The sequence below is a fragment of the Nomascus leucogenys genome, chromosome 8 (genome assembly GCF_006542625.1).
Source record: "Nomascus leucogenys isolate Asia chromosome 8, Asia_NLE_v1, whole genome shotgun sequence".
NCBI lineage: Eukaryota > Metazoa > Chordata > Mammalia > Primates > Hylobatidae > Nomascus > Nomascus leucogenys.
The window spans coordinates 81,770,624-81,796,224 of record NC_044388.1 but is presented as its reverse complement, the minus strand read 5'-3'; the positions used below and the strand labels follow the sequence as shown (position 1 = coordinate 81,796,224).

Here is a 25,601-nt window from a genome sequence, read left to right as displayed (position 1 = left end):
CATTTACAACATGAAATGTACTGAAATTCCAAAATTGTATTCTGACCTGCATTTTGGGGTCCTGCATAGAAATCTTCAAGCCTTGACTCCAGTGGCCCAGTGACTCCTAAAAAAAAAAAAAAAAACGAGCAATGTAAATTACAAATGCCAATAATTAAATTTGGCAACAGTTAATACTGTGTGATAGCACAACTAAACTTGGAAATAAGCTTAGTTTTTGAGAATTAAACTAGATTCACTTGACTACTTCACTCCGTTGCCTTCCTATATTCTCTTTTTTTTTTTTTTGAGACAAAGTCTCACTCTGTTCACCCAAGCTGGAGTGCAGTGGCATGATCACTGCAACCTCCGAAGTGATTCTCCTGTCTCAGCCTCCCAAGTAGCTGGGATTACAGGTGCCCACCACCACGCCCAGCTAATTTTTGTATTTTTTAGTAGAGATGGGGTTTCACCAGGTTGGCCAGGCTGGTCTTGAACTCCTCACCTCAGGTGATCCACTGGCCTCCACCTCCCCAAGTGCTGGGATTACAGGCATGAGCCACCACACCCGACCCTATATTCTTTTTTTTTTTTTTGAGATGGAGTTTCGCTCTTGGTGCCCAGGCTGGAGTACAAGGCACAATCTCAGCTCACTGCAACCTCTGCCTCCCGGGTTCAAGCGATTCTCCTGCCTCAGCCTCTGGAGTTGCTGGGATTATAGGCATGCACCACCACACCCGGCTAGTTTTGTATATTTAGTAGAGACGAGGTTTTGCCATGTTGGTCAGGCTGGTCTCGAACTCCTGACCTCAGGTGATCTGCCCATCTCGGCCTCCCAAAGTGCTGGGATTACAAGCGTGAGCCAGCACACCCAGCCGTTTTTTATTGTTGTTGTTTTTTGAGACGGTGTCTTGCTCTGTCGCCCAGGCTGGAGTGCAGTGGTGCCATCTCAGCTCACTGCAACCTCTGCCTCCCAGGTTCAAGCAATCCTCCTGCCTCAGCCTCCCGAGTAGCTGGGATTACAAGTGTGCATGTACCACCAGGCCCAGCTAATTTTTGTATTTTCGGTAGAGATGGAGTTTCACAATGTTGGCCAGGCAGGTCTCAAACCCCTGACCCTCAAGTGATCTGCCCGCCTCGGCCTCCCAAAGTGCTGAGATTACAGGCATGAACCACTGCACCCAGCCAGCCTTCCTATATTCACAGCTGGCTGTTCTAGATGAAGGCAAGAAATGCCAGAGTATGAGTCATACCTTCTTTGCCCTCTCTCACTCCAGCTACAGCCTGACCAATTCTCCACTTTGACATCAGCATATGAATTACACGATCTATGAAAACCTTCTATAGATGCATTAACAACTGACCCACTTTAGTTGTTCAGTGTTAAGTACACACTGCCATTATTGCTCTACCTTCAGGTGGCTTACCTCGGGAATTTAAGAAAAAAGCACATAAAGGAACATTCATCCAAATGATTTTCACGCCACAAACAAATGACTCTTTCATCATGGTTAATAACCCCTCACGCATTTCTGAACTTTACAGTGTACAAAACAATTAAGCAGTCATTATATTTCATTTCTTCTCCACATCATCTACCAATCACACTACCCTCACCTTTTTGATAGGTGCATCTTTTCCCTTCTTTAGGGGCACAGAGCATTGGCTAGGGTTGCTCCCAGGTTCCAGCCCTGTCCCAGGCTCAGCTTCCTGAGCAGCATCCCTTTCTATAGAATCACTGTTGCCTGATCTCTTTCTCTTCCTGTGTGTTTCCAGGCCAGGGTTCTTTGCCTCTTCCTCAAACTCTACAATATATGGATAAAGTTCATTCACCATGTGGAGAACCTGGCCAGGCTGCAGCTTCATCTCTTGGTCCTTCCCAATTACGACTGAGTCAATGCTGGTGGGATTGACTCCTACCTATGGAATAAACAATCGGAAAATAATTATAATAATAGCAACAGCACCTACAGTAAGATAGCCACTGCTATGTTAACCACTTACTATATGCCAAGCACCTTGCCTAATGTTCACCTATATTACTCCATCACTTCCATACATGATAGAGAAGCCTTCACTGGCTGGCAGAGACACTCTAAAGTCAACAGCATAAGAAAATCATCGAGTATAAAATTCCAAGTTATAAATACACCCACCTGCTTTACCTTGACATATCCCTTGTTACACTCTGCTTTCAACTGTACTGAAAGAGATTGGAAAAAGTTAAACACAAATGCAACAAAGAACCAGGCACTTGCTCCTATTTTCCCTAAAGAAAACAAGCTTCACTACAGGAGGCAGCTGAACAGGTATTTCCTTAAAGGCCTATTAGCAATCACTTGTTATGCAGGTGGCTGGAGCTCCAAATCCCACCAATTTCTAAAGGTTTACATCCTTCCATAAAATGTCCAATAGCATACGTACTCCCTTAGCTATTGCCAAGATCCCTATGAGGCAGCTTCAATTAACCCCCACAAGTTTCCCTATTCCAGAACCCCTGGCCTGCTCATGATCACAGACTCTGCCGCCAGAAAAGAAGACCCATTTCTCCCAGCCTGGGCAGCATGGCAAAACCCCGTCTCTACAAAAAAAAATACAAAAATTAGCCAGGTATGGTGGCACATGCCTGTAGTCCCAGCTACTTGGGAGACTGAGGTGGGACAATCACTTGAGCCCCAGGAGGTGGAGGTTGCAATGAGTCAAGATCACACCACTACACTCCAGCCTGGGCAACAGAGTGAGACCCTGTCTCAGGAGGAAAAAAAAAAAAAAGACCCATTTCTCACACAAACTCTTGACCAAGGATTAAATCAGGCTTCCACTATTATTTTGGAAAAACAACAACTATTAGATGCCTTTAAAAGATAAAACAGTAAAAGACACATTCCTGGAACACAGAAACTCAGGTGGCTTTGGGTGGAAGGAGTGGAAAGAATGTTCTAGAAAGATGATTGCAGAGCCAGAACAATCTGAGCACGTGTGAGAAGTGGTAACATTAAGCATTCTTGTTCTGATAAATGAACAAGGTATCTGGAGTTGAGACAGGGAGGAAAGAAGAACCACCACAGCTGCTCCCCAGAGAGGACAGGGTGCCACACACATGCCCCTTCAGTTGCTGTTGTGAGGAAGGGAACAGAGAGAGAAGCAGCTGCTGCTTCTGCATCTTGGGCCTACTCACCTCAAGCATGGCTTTGTATCCCTCCACTTAGATTAACTCATATAGGAAAGATCATAATCAGTGCTGCAGATGCCAACTCTCTAAGTTCAGAACCCTTGGGAAACCTTGCTATGGGGGGTCACACTCCAGGCAGCAGTGTGCATGTTTACAGGAAAAAACAAGGTACATGGTAAGGATTTTTTTCTGAGGGCAAGGAGTTTCATGTTATTAAACCCTAAGACAAGTGCTAGATGCCATTGTCTCATAAAGATGTTACTCTCTGCGTGAAGCAATATGTAAAGGATGGCACTACTCCATTACTTCTCAGAGAGACATGGTTTCACCTGTAGACTCCAGAGTTTACATCTTGCTGCCCATTGAGCAATGTCCCTGGGGAAAGGAGGGCAGGACTCAATTCTACCATCCCATGGTAACAGGATGAACTTGCCTGCTCCCAACCTTCACCCACGCTGCCTTGAACATTATCACATTGGGAGGGAAGAATCAGGAATAAATAGGGCCCTGGTGTTGGCTAAAAGAGCTCAGTTCCTGAGCTGTATTTTTAGCAGACAATAGGTTTTCCATCAAGATCACCCAGAAAATATGCATCTTTGGTTATCACTATCCCACATAACCAAACATAGTAATTTCCACATTTCTATGACCAGTTACCTTGCTGTCGAGAACATTTCTTATCAGTGATCTTGGTCTCTGGGCCACGCCCAATCACAACTGCTTCCAAATGTGGAAGTCTGATTCGCTGGTGCCGGCTGTCCTGTCTCACCAACCAGCACACCCGCATCATCACTCTGAGGGACAAAACAAGAGAATCACTAGAAAAACGGATCCACTAGCACGCGTCCTCCGGGGCCACACCCGGTGCCACCACGCATGTGAGTTACCAGCTATTCATCTTGAGGCAAGTGACTTCACCACCCTAGTCTCAATTTCCTCACCTATAAACCATGATAATGACGGGACTCAGGAGGCTGTTGTGAAGATTAAATGAGATAATGTGAGTAAGTATTTACCTCCCTGCCTGAATCATGCTAAGCAATCAAATATTTATTACACATTTATTTATTTATTTTATTTATTTTGAGACAGAGTCTCGCTCTGTACCCTAGGCTGGCATGCAGTGGCACAATCTCGGCTCACTACAACCTCCACCTCCTCGGTTCAAGCAATTCTCCTGCCTCAGCCTCCTGAGTAGCTGGGATTACAGGCACCCGCCACCACACCTGGCTAATTTTCGTATTTTTAGTGGAGACAGGGTTTCACCATGTTGGCCAAGCTGGTCTCAAACTTCTGACCTCAGGTGATCCACCCGCCTCGGCCTCCCAAAGGGCTGGGATTACAAGCATGAGCCATCACACCTGGCCTGTTACACATGTATTGATATGTGCTGGACATTAGGCTACATATTGAAAGTCAAAGGATGAATAAACCAGGGACATTGTCCCTGTCTTTGAGGAGCCTGGAGTACAGTAGGACAGACAGAATCATATACCAATATTTACAATATAATGTGATAAACACAAGAAGACAGTAACCAAATATGGCATTAGCCCAGTAAAAGGACTGACTCTTGTGGAGAATATTTTAAAAGGCTTCACAAGGAAGGGATATTAATGTGCGGTTTTAAAGGATGAGAAGGAGTTTGCCTGCCAGAGAACTAAGGACATAAAAAAGATGTTCTCTAGTGCTTAGGTGTCTTTATGTGTCATAGGTTTTCCTTCCCTGTCATGACATACTGATGCTAGAACAATATATTTTACTCCCATCTGCCAGGAGACAGTCATAATAAATATGCAAATCTACAATTTCTTTTTTTTTTTTTTTTTTTTCTGAGATGGAGTTTCACTCTTGTTGCCCAGGCTGGAGTGCAATGGCACAATCTTGGCTCACCGCAACCTCTGCTTCCTGGGTTCAAGTGATTCTCCTGCCTCAGCCTCCAGAGTAGCTGGGATTATGGGCATGTGTCACCAGGCTCAGCTAATTTTATATTTTTAGTAGAGACGGGGTTTCTCTATGTTGGTCTGTCTGGTCTCGAAATCCCGGCCTCAGGTGATCCGCCTGCCTCGGCCTCCCAAAGTGCTGGGATTACAGGCGTGAGCCACTGCACCCGGCCACAAACCTACAATTTCTAAAGTGTGAATGTGGCAATTTTGTGCAATACACAACCTGCAAAACAATGGAAGTGCTGATATTCTTTTGAAAAACAACCCTTATGGCCATGTGGACTATCAGTAAAAGAGAAAGAGACAAGAAATTCAGAAGAAAGATGAGGCCTCAACAATGGCCGAAGCAAAGGGGATGGAGAGCAAGAAGAGCCAGGAGAAATCTGGAAGATATACTTAATTACTGATGACATTTGGGGAATGACAAAGGAATAAAAGGACACACTGGCCAGGTGCGGTGTCTCAGGCCTGTAATCCCAGCACTTTGGGAACCCAAGGCAGGCGGATCACGAGGTCAGGAGTTTGTGACCAGCCTAGCCAACGTGGTAAAACCCTATCTCTACTAAAAATACAAAAATTAGCCAGGCATGGTGGCAGGTGGCTGTAGTTCCACCTACTCGGGAGGCCGAGGCAGGAGAATTGCTTGAACCTGGGAGGCAGAGGTTGCAGTGAGCCGAGATCGCACCATCGTATTCCAGCCTGGGCAATAGAGCAAGGCTCCATCTCAAGAAAAAAAAAGCGAGACACTCACCAAAAACTTCAAATTTGGAAGATGCCCATTAACAAAAATGAAAAATACACAAGGAGACATAATTTGGGGATAAAAAGGAAGGTGAAGAAAGAAGGACCAATTTCATATTGAAATGTAATTAGTTTAAGTTGCCTGTGGAAGATCTAAGACTCAAGCTGTGATAGATGGGTATGAAGCTCAAGAGAGGGGAATGGACTAAATACATATATTTGAGAGGCATCAACATGTCACAGAGGCTGAGGCAAAGAGAGAGGATGAGATCACCCAATGAGGTGAAACAGGGAATTATGGGCAGAGAGAGGATGCCTCTCTAGACTCCAGACTCTTATCAGTGCTCAAGCCTCTAACACACCTCTCCTGGAAACCTGCCTACAGTCAAGGCAGCACATACGCCCTCTGCACAAGTTTCATGTCCATAAGCAAAGAAAAAAGAAACCCGATTTTTTTTTTTTTTTTTTTTTTTTTTTTTTTTGAAATGGAGTCTCGCTCTGTCGCCCAGGCTGGAGTGCAATGGCACCATCTCGGCTCACTGCAAGCTCCGCCTCCCGGGTTCACGCCATTCTCCTGCCTCAGCCTCTCCGAGTAGCTGGGACTACAGGCGCCCACCACCACGCCCGGCTAATTTTTTGTATTTTTTAGTAGAGACGGGGTTTCACCGTGGTCTCGATCTCCTGACCTCGTAATCCGCCCACCTCGGCCTCCCAAAGTGCTGGGATTACAAGTGTGAGCCACCGCGCCCGGCCAAGAAACCCGATTTTTAAAAATCAGTTTCATTACCATCTGCAAAGACAAGACAATGCAAGGCAAAGTGAGCAAATGACAGCTGAGGAGATGCAAATTCAAATGAATAAGATTAGTGCGAGTATATGAGCACTAAGGAGGTAAAAAGTCCTGTATTAGCCAGTACAGGCTTCCAGAAACCTGGTTAGAGACGGCTAAGAGCCAAGGGGACTGGTAAAGAAGAAATGGAGTGGGAGGGGCCATTCCATTTTAAAAAGCACAAGTGACAACACAGATTTCAGCAATGGCAAGCCATAGGTCGGGGTAAAAGCAGACTTAGTTGGCTGAACCAGAGGAGCTGCCTCGGAGAGTCACAAAAAAAGACGGAGGTGTTGAAAGAATACTGGGCTGAAAAGTTTACATTTAACATAATCAAGAGGAAATAACTGCCAGGTTTTGAGCTTCACAGTAAGATAAAACAACAGCATCCAAAGAACACTTAACAGCTGTGTGTAGGCAGTCTAGCATGGAGAAATCCAGAGTCAGAGATCAGTGAGGAGGCTGTTAATATAACGTGGGCCAGAGAGGTCAAAAAGGCAGTTCAGCAAGTCTCTGTGAAGGAGTTGATGCAGGTGCATGAAGAGTCAGCTATAAATCTAAAAGCCTAAACCTGGAGCCTCAAATGATGATGGTGCTACGGGCAGGTCCCACTTTTAAATGCTATGCGTTCCAAGGGGCATCTGTTTGCACTTGCTGGAAACTGATGAATGAGCAGGTAACAGACTGAGAAGTGAAATATGTCTTCACTAGGCATTGGGAAATATGTGGTGACCGACTACTCACACTGACAATAAAAGAAGCCAGAAGAGAACAGATTTTGAGAGCAGGGCAAGAGAGGAATCCAGTGAGCAGCAGAGAGCATGGCTGGCAGATGCAGGATAATAGGAACTACCGGCCGGGCACGGTGGCTCAAGCCTGTAATCCCAGCACTTCGGGACGCCGAGGCGGGCGGATCACAAAGTCAGGAGATCGAGACCATCCTGGCTAACATGGTGAAACCCCGTCTCTACTAAAAATACAAAAAATTAGCTGGGCGTGGTGGCAGGCGCCTGTAGTCCCAGCTGCTCAGGAGGCTGAGGAAGGAGAATGGCGTGAGCCCAGGAGGCGGAGTGTGCAGTGAGCCGAGATTGCGCCACTGCATTCTAGCCTGGGCGACAGAGCTCCGTCTAAAAAAAAAAAAAAAAAAAAAAAAAAAATAGGAACTACCCTTTCTGTCCTCCATCAATACAGATACTTTATTCCCCCAAAGTTCTCAAGTTATGGTGTTCCTTTTTACTACTTCCTGAGAAGCTGAAGTAGTGACTGCACAACGGTTATGTAACTAACCTTAAATAGTAACTTCACCCGTTTCAGCCTCCAACTTTTAGGAATGCAGTGTTTTACAATATGGCAAGTGCAGAAGGATGGGCGTTCCTGAATCTTCAACCCAGTCCCTCCAGTAAAACTCCATAAACTGAAAACTATGACAGTAGAGGTCATGTCCATTTTTGCTTATCAATATATCTCTAGCACCTAATCTAACACTTGGCATACAGCGGGCATACAATAAATATTTACAAGTGAATTATCAAATGCTATTTACTCTCTGCATGACAGTAATAATTATCCCAGTTTTCTTTCCTGCCTTCTCTCTCCCTTCCTTCTGTGGCTCTTCTTATGATGGAATGCTCTGTTACTCTCTTTGGGCAATCCCATCCATTCTCACATCTAGGTGGATAAATCCCAATTCTCTATTTTTCACCTCTGTATCTTCTTTTTTTTTTTGAGAAGGAGTTTTGCTGTTGCCCAGGCTGGAATGCAGTGGCGCAATCTCGGCTCACTGCAAACTCCACCTCATGGGTTCAAGCGATTCTCCTGCCTCAGCCTCCTAAGCAGCTGGGATTACAGGAGTGCACTACCACACCTGACTACTTTTTGTATTTTTAATAGAGACGGGGTTTCACCACGTTGGCCAGGCTGGTCTCGAACTCCTGATGTCAGGCAATCCGCCCGCCTTGGCCTCCCAAAGTGCTGGGATTACAGGCGTGAGCCACCGCGCCCGGCCCAGCTCTACATCTTTCATTCTAGAGTTGAGGGGATTCGTCAGAATGAAATTCTTATTATTCCTTAAAGAACTCAAGTGATCTGATAGACCACACAAGGCCAGAAATCAGGTAACCTCAAATAGTGCTGTCCAATAGAATTTTCTGCAATGATGGAAATGTTCTAAACCTGAGCTGTCCAATAAATCACCCACCACGTGACAATCGAGCATCTAAAATGTAGCTAGTACAACAGAGGAACTACATTTTTTACTTAATAGTTAAATAACTCCACGTGGCTGGGGGCTACCATAATATCCACCACAGTCCTGGAAACTTGCCCTGCCCTGATCCATCTCAAGTCCCTCAGGCCTGAAGTTAAGCTCATCATACTGTAACTCCACAGTGCTACGTATTTCACCTCCCATTCCTCTTCACAGAACTAGTCCCACTTGCTCATCCCTCTCTCTCCTCTCTTCCCCAAGAAACACATACATACTGGCATACCTGCTTTGTGCTCTGCTCTATTACATTTCAAAGATATTGCATTTTTTTTTTTTTTTTTTTTTTTTTTTTTTTTTTTTTGAGACGGAGTCTCGCTCTGTCACCCAGGCTGGAGTGCAGTGGCGCAATCTCAGCTCACTGCAAGCTCCGCCTCCCGGGTTCATGCCATTCTCCTGCCTCAGCCTCTCCGAGCAGCTGGGACTACAGGCGCCTGCCACCACGCCCGGCTAATTTTTTGTATTTTTAGTAGAGACAGGGTTTCATCATGGTCTCGATCTCCTGACCTCGTGATCCGCCCGCCTTGGCCTCCCAAAGTGCTGGGATTACAAGGGTGAGCCACCGCGCCTGGCTGCATTTTTTACAAATTGATAGTTTGTGGCAATCTATGTCAAGCAAGTCTTTCAGTGCCATTTTTCCAACAGCATGTGCTCACTTCATGTCTCTGTGTCACATTTTAGTAATTCTCACAATATTTCAAACTTTTTCATTATTATTATATCTGTTACAATGATCTGTGATCAGTGATCTTTGATCTTTGATGCTACTGGAAGAAAATGCCATCTAGGACTTTCACAGGTAGAGAGAAGTCAATGCCTGACTTCAAAGCTTCAAGGACAGGCTGTCTTGTTAGGGACTAATGCAGCTGGAGACTTTAAACTGAAGCCAATGCTCATTTACCATTTCAGAAATCCTAAGGCCCTTAAGAATTATACTGAGTCCACTCTGCCTGTGCTCTATAAATGGAACAACAAAGCCTGGACGACAGCACATCTGTTTATAGCATGACTGACTGAATATTTTAAGATCTCTGTTAAGAACTACTGCTCATAAAAAAAAGATTCCTTTCAAAATATTACTGCTCATTGACAATGCACCCAAGATCCCTGATGGAGATATATTATACAGGGAGATAAGTATTGTCTTCGTGCCTGATAAAACAACATCCATTCTGCAGCCCATGGATCAAGGAGTAATTCTGACTTTTAAGTGTTATTAATTAAGAAATACATTTCATAAGGGTATAGCTGCTATCAACTGTGATTCTTCTGATGGACCTGGGAAAAGTAAATTGAAAACCTTCTGAAAAGGATTCAACCATTCTAGATGCCCTTAAGAACATCTGTAATTTATGGGAGGAGGTCAAAATATTAACATAAACAGGAGTTTGGAAGAAGTTGATTCCAACCCTTATGGATGACTTTGAGGGGTTCAAGACTTCAATGGAGGAAGTCACTCCCAATATAGCAGAAATAAACAGAACTAAAATTATAAGTAGAACCTGAATATGTGACTGAAATGCTGCAATCTCATGATCATACTTTAATGGATGAGGAGTTGCTTCTTATGGATGTGCAAAGAAAACGGTTTCTTGAGATGAAATCTATTTCTGGTGAAGATGTAATGAACATTACCGAAACGCCAACAAAGGGCTGGGTGTTATGGCTCACACCTGTAATCCCAGCACTCTGGGAGGCCTAGGTGGGCAGATCACTTGAGGTCAGGAGTTCAAGACCAGCCTGGCCAACATGATAAAACCCTGTCTCTACTAAAAATACAAAAATTAGCCAGGTGTGGTGGCACGCGCCTGTAATCCCAGCTACTTGGGAGACTGAGGCACGAGAATCACTTGAACCCAGGAGGCGGAGGTTGCCATGAGCCGAGATCATGCCACTGCACTCCGGCCTGTCTCTCCAAAAAAAAAAAAAGAGGTTGGGTGCAGTGGCTCACACCTGTAATCCCAGCACTTTGGGAGGCCAAGGCAGGCAGATCACAAGGTCAGGAGTTCGAGACCAGCCTGGCCAACAGAGTGAAACCCCATCTCTACTAAAAACACAAAAATTAGCCAGGTGTGGTGGCACGTACCTGTAGTCCCAGTACTCAGGAGGCTGAGGCAGGAGAATCACTTGAACCCGGGAGGCGGAAGCTGCAGTGAGCCGAGAGCACGCCGTTGCACTCCAGCCTGGGTGACGGAGTGAGACTCCGTCTCAAAAAAAAAAAAAAAGAAAATGTCAACAGAGGACATAAACTTAGCTGATAAAGCAGCGGCAGGGTTTGAGAGGACTGATTCCAATTTTTGAAAGAAGTTACACTCTGGGTAAAATTCTATAAAAATCCATAAACTGGGCTCAAAAAAATAAATGAGACAAAAAGAAAAAGGAAAAATAATGCCATCAAACAGTATCACTTACTACAGAAAAACTTCTGTGAAAATCGATTGAGGCAGCAAACTTTATTGTCTTATTTTAAGAAATTGCCACAGACAGGCCAGGCGCAGTGGCTCAAGCCTGTAATCCCAGCACTTTGGAAGGCCGAGGCGGGCAGATCACGAGGTCAGGAGATCGAGACCATCCTGGCTAACACGGTGAAACCCTGTCTCTACTAAAAATACAAAAAATTAGCCGGGCGTGGTGGCGGGCACCTGTAGTCCCAGCTACTCGGGAGGCTGAGGCAGGAGAATGGCGTGAACCCGGGAGGCAGAGCTTGCAGTGAGCCGAGATCGCGCCACTGCACTCCAGCCTGGGAGACAGAGCGAGACTCCGTCTCAAAAAAAAAAAAAGAACTTGCCATAGACATCCAAACCTTCAGCAACCACGACCCTGATCAGTTAGCGGCCACCAACGTCAAGGCAAGACCCCCCCTACATCAGCAAAAAGATCACAACTCACTGAAGGCTCAGGTGACTATTAGCAATTTTTAGCAAAGTATTTTTAATTAAGGTATGTACATTGTTTGTTCAGCCATAATGCTATTGCACACTTAACAGACTACAGTATAGAATAAACATAACTTTTATATGCACTAAGAAACCAAAACATTCATGTGTTCACTTTATTGCAGTTGTCTAGAACCAAACCCATGTCTCCAAGGTATGCCTGTATGTATACCCTTCAAGTATAATATACTGAACAGCATCTCCCAAATAAATCACTTTTTTTTTTTCTGAGACAGGGTGTCATTCTGTTGCCCAGACTGGGTGCAGGGCGTCATCACAGCTCACTGCAGCCTCAACTTCCTTGGGCTAGAGTGGTCCTCCAGCCTCAGCCTCCGGAGTAGCTGGGACTACAGACACACACCACTATGCCTTGCTAATTTATTTTATTTTGAGATGGGGGCCTTGCTATGTTGCCTATACTGGTCTGAAACTCCTGGCCTCAAGCAATCCTCCTGTCTTGACCTCCCAAAGTGCAGGGATTACAGGTAGGAGCCACGCCTGGCCTAAGTCATTCTTAATATGGTCTCGTGGTATTCCTTTCTCCTAAAACCCAAATCCTATTTAACTTTCAAGCCTCACCTCCTCCCAAAGGCCTTCACTGAGCTGTCTTCTCTTCTCTACATCTTATTATTGGATGTGGTCAAACTACCTTCACAGTTCTCTGACTGTTTAATGTGGATGTAATTCTACTTTCCAAACAAGATTAAAATCTCCCTGCTAACAGACTGCATCACTGCCTACGCATTCACAAAACAATGAGGAGGGGTTTCGGGAGATCACTGTCCTGGGCTAGGCCTGGTCTTTACTCCAGGATCCCCTGGTTTTCAGCACACCTTTATCAAGTGCATACTATGTGCTAAGCACTATGCTAAATGTCTTACTTACATGGTCTCATTTTAATACTCACAACTCCATTCTGAGAAGAGAAAATTCAGGATGAGAAGATAAGTAACATGTTCAAGTCACATAGCCAACATGTGCCAGAGCTACGATTTGAATTCCAAAGAATGGGTTCTTAACCACTGCATCATATAACTTTTGGCTTCACTCACTGATCACTCAGTCAAAATTACTACACTCCTGTGTACCTTGTGCCATTCTAGTACCGGGAATAAAGAGATAATATATGAGCCTAGCCTTCAAAAAACTCAGCCTTAGCCAGGCATGGTGGCACATACCTGTTGTCCCTGCTACTTGGGAGACTGAGGTGGAAGGATTGCTTGAGCCTAGGGGTTCAAGTCCAGCTTGGGCAACACAGCAAGACCTCATCTAAAAACAATAAATCTTGTGGAGGAGAGAAACACAGAAACAATTACATTAATAGTAGATGTGGTAAATATGATGATTGCTCTGTGCAAAGGGTGGATGCACAATGCTAGAGTACCCAACCGAGATTGGGCGGAAGGAGGTGTCAGGAAAAAATTTCCTGGAGGTGGACCTAAACTTTATAAATGAGTCCCATTTATAAACTGGGTTAATTAGGTGAAAAGGAGCAGGCTAATTAGGTGAGGAGCAGGAGGTGGAGAAAGGAAACAGGGAGAAGAGTCCAAGCAAAGAGAACAACAAGGGCAAGTACACAAAGAAGAAATAGCACAGTACCCATGAAGATGCCATTCGGTGTTGCTGGAACCTAAAGCATGAGGCAGAGAAGAGGCTGGAGATACAGGCAGGATTCAGATGAGGCAGAGCCCTGGCTGAGAAGCTCAAACTTTAGAACTTTCAATGGATTTTGCAAGCCATTAGACAATGAATGTTTGCTGAATGAATTAGAGAAAAGAATGGATGAATGCATGGACAGATCTTTAAAGATTAAGCAGGAATTTGATACAGACTTCTTTCCAAAGACCATCTGGGGGTGGAGAGGAGTAGTGTGGAGAACAGATATGGGGGAACAGGCCTAGAAGCAGGGAAATCAGTTAGAAGGCCATGATATTGCAGGTAAAAGGACAACAGTAGAGATGGGGAAGACTGCACAGATTTGAGAGATGTTTAGGGGGTAAAACTACCAGGACTTAGTGATGAATGTGATACGAGTTAAGTCCAGGAAAGACACTGAGTTCAGTTTCAGTCTTCTGAATTTGAAGTGTCTGTGGGACTTGCAGGCAGAGCTGTCCAGCAGGATAGTCAGAGGTGAGGGTAAAGCTCAGAGAGGTCTAAGCTGACAACTTCAATTTGGGAGCATGTAGGAGGTAGTTAAAACCAAGCCAGCCAATGGCTTCACTCAGGCAATGTGTACAGAATGAAAAGAACCGTTTTCACTCTGAATGCTGGTAATATTATGTATCTGTATCCTAATCTGGATGGTGGTCACATAGGTATAATCATTTTATAAAAATTGGTCAAGCTTCACATCCACATGTATGTTTATTGCAGCACTATTAACAATAGCAAAGAGTTGGAACCAACCCAAATGCCCATCAATGATAGACTGGATAAAGAAAATGTGGCACATATACACCATGGAATATTATGCAGCCATAAAAAAGAATGAGTTCATGTCCTTTGCAGGAACATGGATGAAGCTGGAAACCATCATTCTCAGCAAACTAACACAGGAACAGAAAACCAAACACCACATGTTCTCACTCATAAGTGGGAGTTGAACAATGAGAACACATGGGCAGAGAGAGGGGAACATCACACACTGGGGCCTGTCAGGGGGTAAGGGGCTAGGGGAGGGATAGCAGTAGGAGAAATATCTAATGTAGATGACCGGTTGATGGGTGCAGCAAACTACTACGGCACTTAGTATACATCTATATAACAAACATGCACGTTCTGCACATGTATCCCAGAACTTAAACTATAAAAAAAAAATTAGTCAAGCTAAAAAAAAAAAAAGAACAGTTTTTCATTGTTCATATGCCAAAGTCACAAACAACAGAAACACCCAACATTTTAGGGAAGGAAGAAAATGACTACCCATAGCAGAAATGACTGGTAAGAAAGGCACATGGAGAACAGCTAGAATGTAAATTCCTTAAGAGAAAACAATTTATCTGTCTTGTTCATCTCTGTATCCCAATCAATACTTGTTGAATAAATCATCTGAGAGCACTGACATGTAAAGCAAAGAAAAAGGGAGTAAGAGGGATGACCAAGTTCCAAAAGCAGCAAAGAGATCCCGTAATAATTGAAAAATTTCTATCTGGTTTGATAATCAGTCGCTGGTGACCTTGGGGTGAAATTTCAGGGGAATGATGGGTCTGAGAGCTAGATACCGAAGGAAACAAAAGGTGAGGAAATGGAGGCAGAGTTCAGAATACTCACTAAAACAGTTTGGATATAAAGGGAAAGAAAGTTATTGGATGACAGCTAAAGTTAAAATGGATCACCAAGGACTTTTTCTTTCTTCGGCAGGGGGAAGTGTCAGAGATCTGAGAAACCTGGCCTTGTTTATACACGACTAGGAGACAGAAATGACAAATGAAAACAAGGTCTCGTAAGTGACAGCATAAAATATCAGAAGCAAACATAAAGAAATTGCTTTGATGAGAGAGACAATTCATCCTCTGAGACAAAAGGAAAAGGGTATAAATCTTGATGACTTTAAAAGGGAAAGCAGAGGCAGAAATGTGAGGGAAAGCACATCTCATGATCCTAATTTTCTCCATAAAATAAAAGGTAATAAATAGGCCGGGCGCGGTGGCTCACGCCTGTAATCCCAGCACTTTCGGAGGCCAAGGCGGGCGGATTACGAGGTCAGGAGATCGAGACCATCCTGGCTAACACGGTGAAACCCTGTCTCTACTAAAAAATACAAAAAATTAGCCGGGCTTGGTGGTGGGCGCCTGTAGTCCCAGCTACACGGAAGGCTGAGCCAGGAGAATGGCGTGAACCCGGGAGGCGGAGCTTGCAGTGAGCCGAGATCGTGCCATCGCACTCCAGCCTGGGCGACGGAGCAAGACTCCGTCTCAAAAAAATATAAAAATAAAAATAAAAGGTAACAAAGAGTAGGTGTCTGGGAGCTTAATGGACAGTCGAAGAAAAACAATATAGAACAGTGGCAAAGATCAAGGCCTCTGAAGTTGGATTGCCTGAATTCAAATATTGGTTCTACCACCTACTCGCTGCGTGACTTGAGGCAAGTTATTTAACCTCTCCAAGCCTACATTCCCTCAAGTGTCAAGCGGTATTAACAATTGCTCTACACCATGGGGTTGTCACAACAGCTAAAGGGCAGAGTATGTAAAGCTCAGTGTCTGATAAAAAGCATTCAACACTATTATCACTCTTGTGATAATAGTGAAGGTAGGGCAAGCAGGAGCTGTGGACATATAAAAAGATCATTTGAAAGCAATAACTGTGGCTGGGCACGGTGGCTCACGCCTGTAATCCCAACACTTTGGGAGGCCAAGGGGGGCGAATCACCTGAGGTCAGGAGTTTGAGACCAGCCTGGCCAACATGGTGAAACCCCGTCTCTACTAAAAATACAAAAAATTAGCCAGGGGTCGTGGCACACGCCTGTAATCCCAGCTACTTGGGAGGCTGAGGCAGGAGAATCGCTTGAACCCGGGAGACGGAGGTTGCAGTGAGCCGAGATCACGCCGTTGCACTCCAGCCTGGTAACAGAGTGAGACTCTGTCTCAAAAAAAAGAAAAAGAAAAAAACAAAGTAATAATCGTGTAACTAAGAAGAACGAGCACAAATCTGTATTGCCTCGCATATGAACAATCCCAAAAAGTTCCAAACCTAGACCACAGCAATTCCAAACAGAAATTTCATCCCTGCTTTGTTGAGCCACTATCACTGGTATGTATGAGGAAAGGCTTGTTTTTTGTTTGTTTGTTTGTTTGTTTGTTTTGAGACGGAGTTTCACTCTTGGCATGCCCAGGCTGGAGTGCAATGGCGAGATCTCGGCTCACCACAAACTCCGCCTCCCGGGTTCAAGAGCGTCTCCTGCCTCACCCTCCCGAGTAGCTGGGATTACAGGCATGCGCCACCACACCTGGCTAATTTTGTATTTTTAGTAGAGACGGGATTTCTCCATGTCGGTCAGGCTGGTCTCGAACTCCCGACCTCAGGTGATCCGCCCGCCTCGGCCTCCCAAAGTGCTAGGATTACAGGTATAAGCCACCCCGCCTGGCCAAGGACTGCTTCTTCTGGCATTCCTATAAGGCCTGTTGAGGATGCTGCTAAGGTCCCTCAAGTGCCTTTCACGAAGCATTTCTGGCGGAAACACTGTCCTTCCCGACAAGCTGGGCCGCCTCCTTGGTTGGACAGGGCCCACTCTCTAATATTTTTTCTGCTTGTGTTGCGACCAATGTACATACAGGTGTCGGGAGCACACGTGAACAAACGCAAAGTGGGTCGAAGACCAACGGGAGCGCCAGCTGAAACAGCCCAAGGGAGTAGGAGGGGAGGACAGAGAAAGCAGCCGTGAGAGCAGCGAATGAAAGCAGCGTCATTCAAGGCACATCACTCCAGGGTAGGAGCAGCCTCGGCCGAACGCTCACCCGCGGTATTGAGCCCAGCCAGCAGAGGGGATAGGCTGACAACCGCCTTACCTCCAGATATCGGAGACGGACAAATTCAAACCACTCATCTGTGCCTCACCGCTTCCGGCGCTGCGGGATGACGTCAGAGGCCGGCTGGAGCTCGGCCAGTAACGTCACCAGCACCTCTCTAACGGATTGGCTGAAAGAATCTTGCCCAATTCCCAGATCAAAAAGCGTCCGCCCCAACTGGGTTTTCCCTGGGCTGTGGTCCAAGCGAGGATCCTGGCAGTTATGCCTGTGGGGACCAGCTCTCTCAGCATCTCTCTACCTGAGGACCACTCGCCTGTCACTGCCTCACAGTCTCTGAATGGGGTGACATTTCAGACCCAATCCCTCTGTGGACGTTTCTAGGTGGCTGTGCAGCTTCTCGATACTCCATAAGGAGACGTTCACAACCTTTAAGGCCATCTCTCCTGCTGCAGACAACCTGCTGTAGCACTGCCACTTGCTTTTTAAACTACAGTCCGCTTTCTCCCTTGTGCAGGGAGGAAAGAATGGAGGGGTAAGAGGCGGGGAAACCTGTTAAAATTTTTGTAGTGCTGTCTACACTAAATGAACTGAGGGGCAATCCGGGAGAAAAAAAAGCAGGATGCAGGGATAAGATGCGTGTACTGATTTTTTACAGCAATTCCAGAACGTTCCCTAAGAATCATATTGCAATTATTCAAAGGCATTTTGGCAGAAGGAACGATCCCTATCTCGGGGGTAAAAGTATAGTTTATAATTTTTCTCAAGTACAACACACCGGCAAAGATTCTTTGGTTGAATTAGGTTTCTGAATTTTCTGCTAGGCCCATCTGTGCACTTCCCTGTAAAATCCAGTTTTAGCACAGACCCTGGCTAAGTCAGTTTAGCAAGAACCACCACCACCACCCCGCCTTATGTGGTTATTCTCAATATCTGATCAGGTTCCTTATTCTCCACTATCCCGCAGATGATGTCTGATTACCTTGGCCTGTCTCCAGCAAGAATCCTGTTAGGTCTATTTAGCCAGAAACTCCTTTACCCCTGATGTTTCCTCTTAGTAATTTTCCATCCACTGACCCCTACACAGCTCCTTGGCCATAAATGCCCACTTGCCCATGCTGCTGTTCGGAGTTGAGCTGAATCTCTCTTCCATTGCAAAACTCTGTTGCAGTGAGCTCTATATACCTATCATGAAGTTCCTGAATAAAGTCTTCCTTACCATGCTTCAGCAAGTATCATTGAATAATTTTTTCTTTAACAAAATTGAGACTTAAGGAGTCACCTTCATCAGGGTGGAGTATTGTTTCCTTCCATGGAAAAGCAGAGACTTAACGGTATGATGGAGCTATCAGAGCCTTCAAGACAGAAGGTGAGAGGATCTTCCAAGAAACACAGAGGACAGGCTTGCTTTTGTTAGCAGAGAAGATGCAGGTTTATATTAGGGTCATATGAGGAAGTCGGAAAACATAAGCAGCATCTCAGCAGCCACACAGGCCTTACAGCTGAGGAATGTTGTTCACAACTGCTCAAGATAAAAAGAGGCAACTCTGGTGACCTGACCAGTTTTGTTGTTCCCTCAGAATTAAGCATCCCTCTCGGTTAAGGGTGCTTCTTTGACCTGCCTTTGTGTGTCTTGCATCCAAAAGTTGGATTGGATCTTCTAATTACATCATTCACTATATAATGTGCAAAATTGGGCAGAGTTTCCATGTCCTGCTTGTTAGGCCTAGTCCATTGTCTATAGTGTATTAGTGGCCAGAAAAGCAAGATCACATGGCACAATGCATAGCTAAAGGTATGGCAGGCAGTTAAGACTTTCAGGAACTTCATATTGCCATGCTAATCACCAGAACTTTTTCATCTTGAAAAACTGAAACTCAGCCAGGCACGGTGGCTCACACCTGTAATCCCAGCACTTTGGGAGGCCGAGGCAGGTGGATTACCTGAGGTCAGGAGTTCGAGAACAGCCTGGCGTGGTGGAACTCGCCTGTAGTCCCAGCTACTTTGGAGGCTGAAGCAGGAGAATTGCTTGAACCCGGGAGGTAGAGGTTGCAGTGAGCCAAGATCACTCCACTGCACTCCAGCCTGGGCGATAGAGCAAGACTCTGTCTCAAAAAAAAAAAAAAAAAAAAAAAAAAAAAAAAACACTCTATCAATTAAATAGCTCCCATTTTCCCTCCCCCAACACCTGGCAACCACCATTCTACTTACAGTTTTCATGAGTCTGACCACTCTAGGTACCTCATATAAGTAAAATCAGGCAGTATTTGCCCTTTTGTGACTGGCTTATTTCACTTAATATAATGTCCTCAAGTTTCATCCACATTGTATCCTGTGTAAAAAGTTCCTTTTTAAAGCTGAGTAACACTCCATTGCATGTACACACCATACTTTATCCATTCATCCATCCGTGGATATTCCACCATTTGGCTATTGTGAATAATGCTACTATGAACATGAGTGTATAAATATCTCTTCGAGATCCTCTTTTCGCAATTTGCAATTGCAAAAACATGGAACCAACCTAAATGCCCATGAACTGATGAGTGCATAAAGAAAATGTGGTACATATACACCGTGGAATACTACTCAGCCATAAAGAATAATGAAATAATGTCTCTTGCAGCAACCTGAATGGAACTGGAGGCCATTTTTCTAAGTGAAGTAACTCAGGAATGGAAAACCAAATACCACATGTTCTCACTTATAATTGGCAGCTAAGCTTTGGGTATGTAAAGATGTAAAGGCATACAGAGTGGTATAATGGACATTGGAGATTCAGAAGCGGAGAGAGTGGGAGGAAGATGAGAGATTTTAAAAAACTACATATTGCATGTAACTACTACTTGGGTGATAGGTACACTAGAATTTCAGACTTCACCATTATACAATTCATCCATGAAACCAAAAACCATTTGTACCCCTAAAGCCATTGAAATTTGTTTTTAATGTGAAACAATTTTTAAAAATTCTTCTTTCAATTATTTTGAATATATACACAGAAGTGAAATTGCTGGATTACATGGTAATTCCATTTTTAATATTTTGAGGAACTGTCACACTGTTTTCCATAGCAGCTGGATGATTTTACATTTCTACCAATAGTGTACAAGAGTTCCAACTTCTCCACATTCTTGCTAACACTTCTTTTTTTTTTTTTTTTTTTTTTTTTTTTTTTTGAGATGGAGTCTCGCTCTGTTACCCAGGCTGGAGTGCAGTGGCGCAATCTCGGCTCCCTGCAACCTCGGCTCCCTGCAACCTCCACCTCGCGGGTTAAGGCGATTCTCCTGCCTCAGCCTCCCGAGTAGCTGGGACTACAGGTGCCTGCCACTACACCCGGCTAATTTTTGTATTTTTTTTTTTTTTTTTTTAGAAGAGATGGAGTTTCACCATATTGGCCAGGCTGGTCTCGAACTCCTGACCCTGTGATCTGCCCACCTCGGCCTCCCAAGTGCTGGGATTACAGGCATGAGCCACTGCGCCCAGCCACTTGTTACTTTTTTTTTATAGCAGCCATCCTAATGGGTGTGAGATGGTATCTCATTGTGGTTTTGCTTTGTATTTCCCTAATGATTAGTGATGTTGATTTGCTTTGTATTTCCCTAATGATTAGTGATGTTGATCTTTTCATAAGCTTCTTGTCTATTTGTATGTATTTGGAGAAATGTCTATTCAAGTACTTCGTCCATTTTTAATGGGGTAATTTGGTTTTTTGTTTTGTTGTAGGAGTTCTTTATATATTCTGGATATTGACCTCTGATCAAATATAAGATTCCCATTTCATAGGGTGCTTTTCACTCTGCTTGCTGGCTGTATCCCTGGATGCACAAAACTTAATTTTGAAGTACTTCAATTTACCTATTTTTACTTTTGCTGCCTGTCTTTTGGTGTTATATCCAAGAAAACATTGCCAAATATGTCATGAAGCTTTTCCCTTATGTTTTCTTCTAAGAATTTTATAGTTTTAGGTCTTATGTTTAGGTCTTTGATCCATTTTTGAGGCGTGGTTTTGTTTTTTTGTTTTTTTTTTTTTTTTATTAATTTTTTTGCACACAAAAACAATAAACATTTTCTAAAAATACATACAAACAAAAAGATGCGTATCAAAATTAGGAAGGTTACACATGGAAGTCGGGGAAAGAAATGGGGGGGGAGTTAAAATAATAGAGAGGACTTTATGTGGATCAGTGATAATAACCTCTATTTGATAAAGAAGAGGAGAAGGAAGAGGAAGAAAAAGAAGTGGATAAAGATAAAAGGAGAAAATAGAAAAAATTAGAGTATGACTCCAGGGTAACCTTTTTGTTGTCATGAGTTGGTTGTTGTTTGTCTGTTGTATTTTTCATGTTTCGCCAAGTTGGCCAGACTGGTCTCGACTCCTAGGTGATAACCCCTCGCCCCCCAGAGTGCCGGGACCACAGGCGTGAGCCACCACGTCCATCCCCCACATTGCTTCTGGCCTCCATGGTAGACCTCCCAGACGGAGTGGCCGGGCAGAGGCGCTCCTCACTTCTTCCCAGACATGGGGCGGCCGGGCAGAGGCGCTCCTCACTTCCCAGACGGGGCGGCCAGGCAGAGACGCTCCTCACTTCTTCCCAGACGATAGGTGGCCGGGCAGAGGCGCTCCTCACTTCCCAGACAGTAGGTGGCCGGGCAGAGGTGCTCCTCACTTCCCAGACGATGGGTGGCCGGGCAGAGGCGCTCCTCACTTCCCAGGCGGGGCGGCCAGGCAGAGGCACTCCTCACTTCCCCGACGGTGGGTGGCCGGGCAGAGGCGCTCCTCACTTCCCCGACGGTGGGTGGCCGGGCAGAGGCGCTCCTCACTTCCCAGACGGTGGGTGGCCGGGCAGAGGCGCTCCTCACTTCCCAGACGGTGGGTGGCCGGGCAGAGGCGCTCCTCACTTCCCAGACGGTGGGTGGCCGGGCAGAGGTGCTCCTCACTTCCCAGACGGGACGGCCGGGCAGAGGCGCTCCTCACTTCCCAGACGGTGGGTGGCCGGGCAGAGGCGCTCCTCACTTCCCAGACGGTGGGTGGCCGGGCAGAGGCGCTCCTCACTTCCCAGACGGGATGGCCGGGCAGAGGCGCTCCTCACTTCCCAGACGGTAGGTGGCCGGGCAGAGGTGCTCCTCACTTCCCAGACGGTGGGTGGCCGGGCAGAGGCGCTCCTCACTTCCCAGACAGGACGGCCGGGCAGAGGCGCTCCTCACTTCCCAGACGGGGCGGCCGGGCAGAGGCGCTCCTCACTTCCCAGACGGGGCGGCCGGGCAGAGGCGCTCCTCACTTCCCAGACGGGGCGGCCGGGCAGAGGCGCTCCTCACTTCCCAGACGGGGCGGCCGGGCAGAGGCGCTCCTCACTTCCCAGACGGTGGGTGGCCGGGCAGAGGCGCTCCTCACTTCCCAGACGGTGGGTGGCCGGGCAGAGGCGCTCCTCACTTCCCAGACGGTGGGTGGCCGGGCAGAGGATCTCCTCACTTCCCAGACGGTGGGTGGCCGGGCAGAGGCGCTCCTCACTTCCCAGACGGTGGGTGGCCGGGCAGAGGCGCTCCTCACTTCCCAGACGGTGGGTGGCCGGGCAGAGGCGCTCCTCACTTCCCAGACGGTGGGTGGCCGGGCAGAGGCGCTCCTCACTTCCCAGACGGTGGGTGGCCGGGCAGAGGCGCTCCTCACTTCCCAGACGGGACGGCCGGGCAGAGGCGCTCCTCACTTCCCAGACGGGGCGGCCGGGCAGAGGCGCTCCTCACTTCCCAGACGGGGCGGCCGGGCAGAGGCGCTCCTCACTTCCCAGACGGGGCGGCCGGGCAGAGGCGCTCCTCACTTCCCAGACGGGGCGGCCGGGCAGAGGCGCTCCTCACCTCCCAGACGATGGGTGGCCGGGCAGAGGTTCTCCTCACCTCCCAGACGGGGCAGCCGGGCAGAGGCGCTCCTCACTTCTTCCCGGACGGGGTGGCCGGGCAGAGGCGCTCCTCACTTCTTCCCGGATGGGGCGGCCGGGCAGAGGCGCTCCTCACTTCCCAGACGATGGGTGGCCGGGCAGAGGCTCTCCTCACTTCCCAGACGGGGCGGCCGGGCAGAGGCGCTCCTCACTTCCCAGACGATGGGTGGCTGGGCAGAGGCGCTCCTCACTTCCCAGACGGTGGGTGGCCGGGCAGAGGCGCTCCTCACTTCCCAGACGGTGGGTGGCCGGGCAGAGGCGCTCCTCACTTCCCAGACGGTGGGTGGCCGGGCAGAGGCGCTCCTCACTTCCCAGACGGGACGGCCGGGCAGAGGCGCTCCTCACTTCCCAGACGGGGCGGCCGGGCAGAGGCGCTCCTCACTTCCCAGACGGGGCGGCCGGGCAGAGGCGCTCCTCACTTCCCAGACGGGCGGCCGGGCAGAGGCGCTCCTCACTTCCCAGACGGGGCGGCCGGCAGAGGCGCTCCTCACCTCCCAGACGATGGGTGGCCGGGCAGAGGTTCTCCTCACCTCCCAGACGGGGCAGCCGGGCAGAGGCGCTCCTCACTTCTTCCCGGACGGGGTGGCCGGGCAGAGGCGCTCCTCACTTCTTCCCGGATGGGCGGCCGGGCAGAGGCGCTCCTCACTTCTTCCTGGACGGGGCGGCCGGGCAGAGGCGCTCCTCATTTCCCGGACGGGGCGGCCGGGCAGAGGCGCTCCTCACTTCTTCCCAAATGGGGCGGCCGGGCAGAGGCGCTCCTCACTTCCCAGACGGGACGGCCGGGCAGAGGCGCTCCTCACTTCCCAGACGGTGGGTGGCCGGGCAGAGGCGCTCCTCACTTCCCAGACGGTGGGTGGCCGGGCAGAGGCGCTCCTCACTTCCCAGACGGTGGGTGGCCGGGCAGAGGCGCTCCTCACTTCCCAGACGGGACGGCCGGGCAGAGCGCTCCTCACTTCCCAGACGGGGCGGCCGGGCAGAGGCGCTCCTCACTTCCCAGACGGGGCGGCCGGGCAGAGGCGCTCCTCACTTCCCAGACGGGGCGGCCGGGCAGAGGCGCTCCTCACTTCCCAGACGGGGCGGCCGGGCAGAGGCGCTCCTCACTTCCCAGACGGGGCGGCCGGGCAGAGGCGCTCCTCACTTCCCAGACGATGGGTGGCCGGGCAGAGGCGCTCCTCACTTCCCAGACGGGACGGCCGGGCAGAGGCGCTCCTCACTTCCCAGACGGGACGGCCGGGCAGAGGCGCTCCTCACTTCCCAGACGGGGCGGCCGGGCAGAGGCGCTCCTCACTTCCCAGACGGGGCGGCCGGGCAGAGGCGCTCCTCACTTCCCAGACGGGGCGGCCGGGCAGAGGCGCTCCTCACTTCCCAGACGATGGGTGGCCGGGCAGAGGCGCTCCTCACTTCCCAGACGATGGGTGGCCGGGCAGAGGCGCTCCTCACTTCCCAGACGATGGGTGGCCGGGCAGAGGCTCTCCTCACTTCCCAGACGGGGCGGCCGGGCAGAGGCGCTCCTCACTTCCCAGACGATGGGTGGCTGGGCAGAGGCGCTCCTCACTTCCCAGACGGGGCGGCCGGGCAGAGGCGCTCCTCACTTCCCAGATGGGGCGGCCGGGCAGAGGCGCTCCTCACTTCCCAGACGGGGCGGCCGGGCAGAGGCGCTCCTCACTTCCCAGACGATGAGTGGCCGGGCAGAGGCTCTCCTCACTTCCCAGGCGGGGCGGCCGGGCAGAGGCACTCCTCACTTCCCAGACGATGGGTGGCCGGGCAGAGGTGCTCCTCACTTCCCAGACGGGGCGGCCAGGCAGAGGCACCCCTCACCTCTTCCCAGACGGGGCGGCCGGGCAGAGGCGCTCCTCACTTCTTCCCGGACGGGGCGGCCGGGCAGAGGCGCTCCTCACTTCCCAGACGATGGGTGGCCGGGCAGAGGTGCTCCTCACTTCCCAGCCGGAGCGGCTGGGCAGAGGCACCCCTCACCTCTTCCCAGACGGGGCGGCCCGGCAGAGGTGCTCCTCACTTCTTCCCGGACAGGGCGGCCGGGCAGAGGCGCTCCTCACTTCTTCCCAGACGGGGCGGCCGGGCAGAGGCGCTCCTCACTTCCCAGACGGTGGGTGGCCGGGCAGAGGCGCGCCTCACTTCCCAGACGGGGCGGCCAGGCAGAGGCGCTCCTCACTTCCCAGACGATGGGTGCCTGGGCAGAGGCGCTCCTCACTTCCCAGACGGGGCGGCCGGGCAGAGGGGCCCCTCACTTCTTCCCGGACGGGGCGGCCGGGCAGAGGGGCTCCTCCCTTCTTCCCGGACGGGGCGGCAGGGCAGAGGTGCTCCTCACTTCTTCCCGG

At 48.5% G+C, this 25,601-nt stretch overlaps 1 protein-coding gene across 4 annotated transcripts in view; it reads right to left on the bottom strand.

Moving 5' to 3' along the window:
* The window catches only part of APTX (aprataxin), a 30,672-nt gene extending 13,229 nt beyond the window's left edge, over positions 1-17,443 (bottom strand). The window contains exons 1-5 of one of the 4 annotated variants that reach the window (XM_003263429.3): positions 17,375-17,443; positions 3,809-3,945; positions 2,136-2,182; positions 1,597-1,899; positions 47-106 (exon numbers count right to left, since the gene is read on the bottom strand). In XM_003263429.3, the coding sequence (XP_003263477.2) occupies positions 47-106; positions 1,597-1,899; positions 2,136-2,182; positions 3,809-3,945; positions 17,375-17,412 (585 nt within the window). In that variant the 5' untranslated portion in view covers positions 17,413-17,443. Of the gene's footprint in view, positions 1-46; positions 107-1,596; positions 1,900-2,135; positions 2,183-3,808; positions 3,946-11,016; positions 11,050-17,374 lie in introns of those variants that run through there. The other 3 variants (XM_030817589.1, XM_030817588.1, XM_003263434.3) reach the window with 3 other exon arrangements.
* Between the last annotated feature and the right edge of the window lie 8,158 nt (positions 17,444-25,601).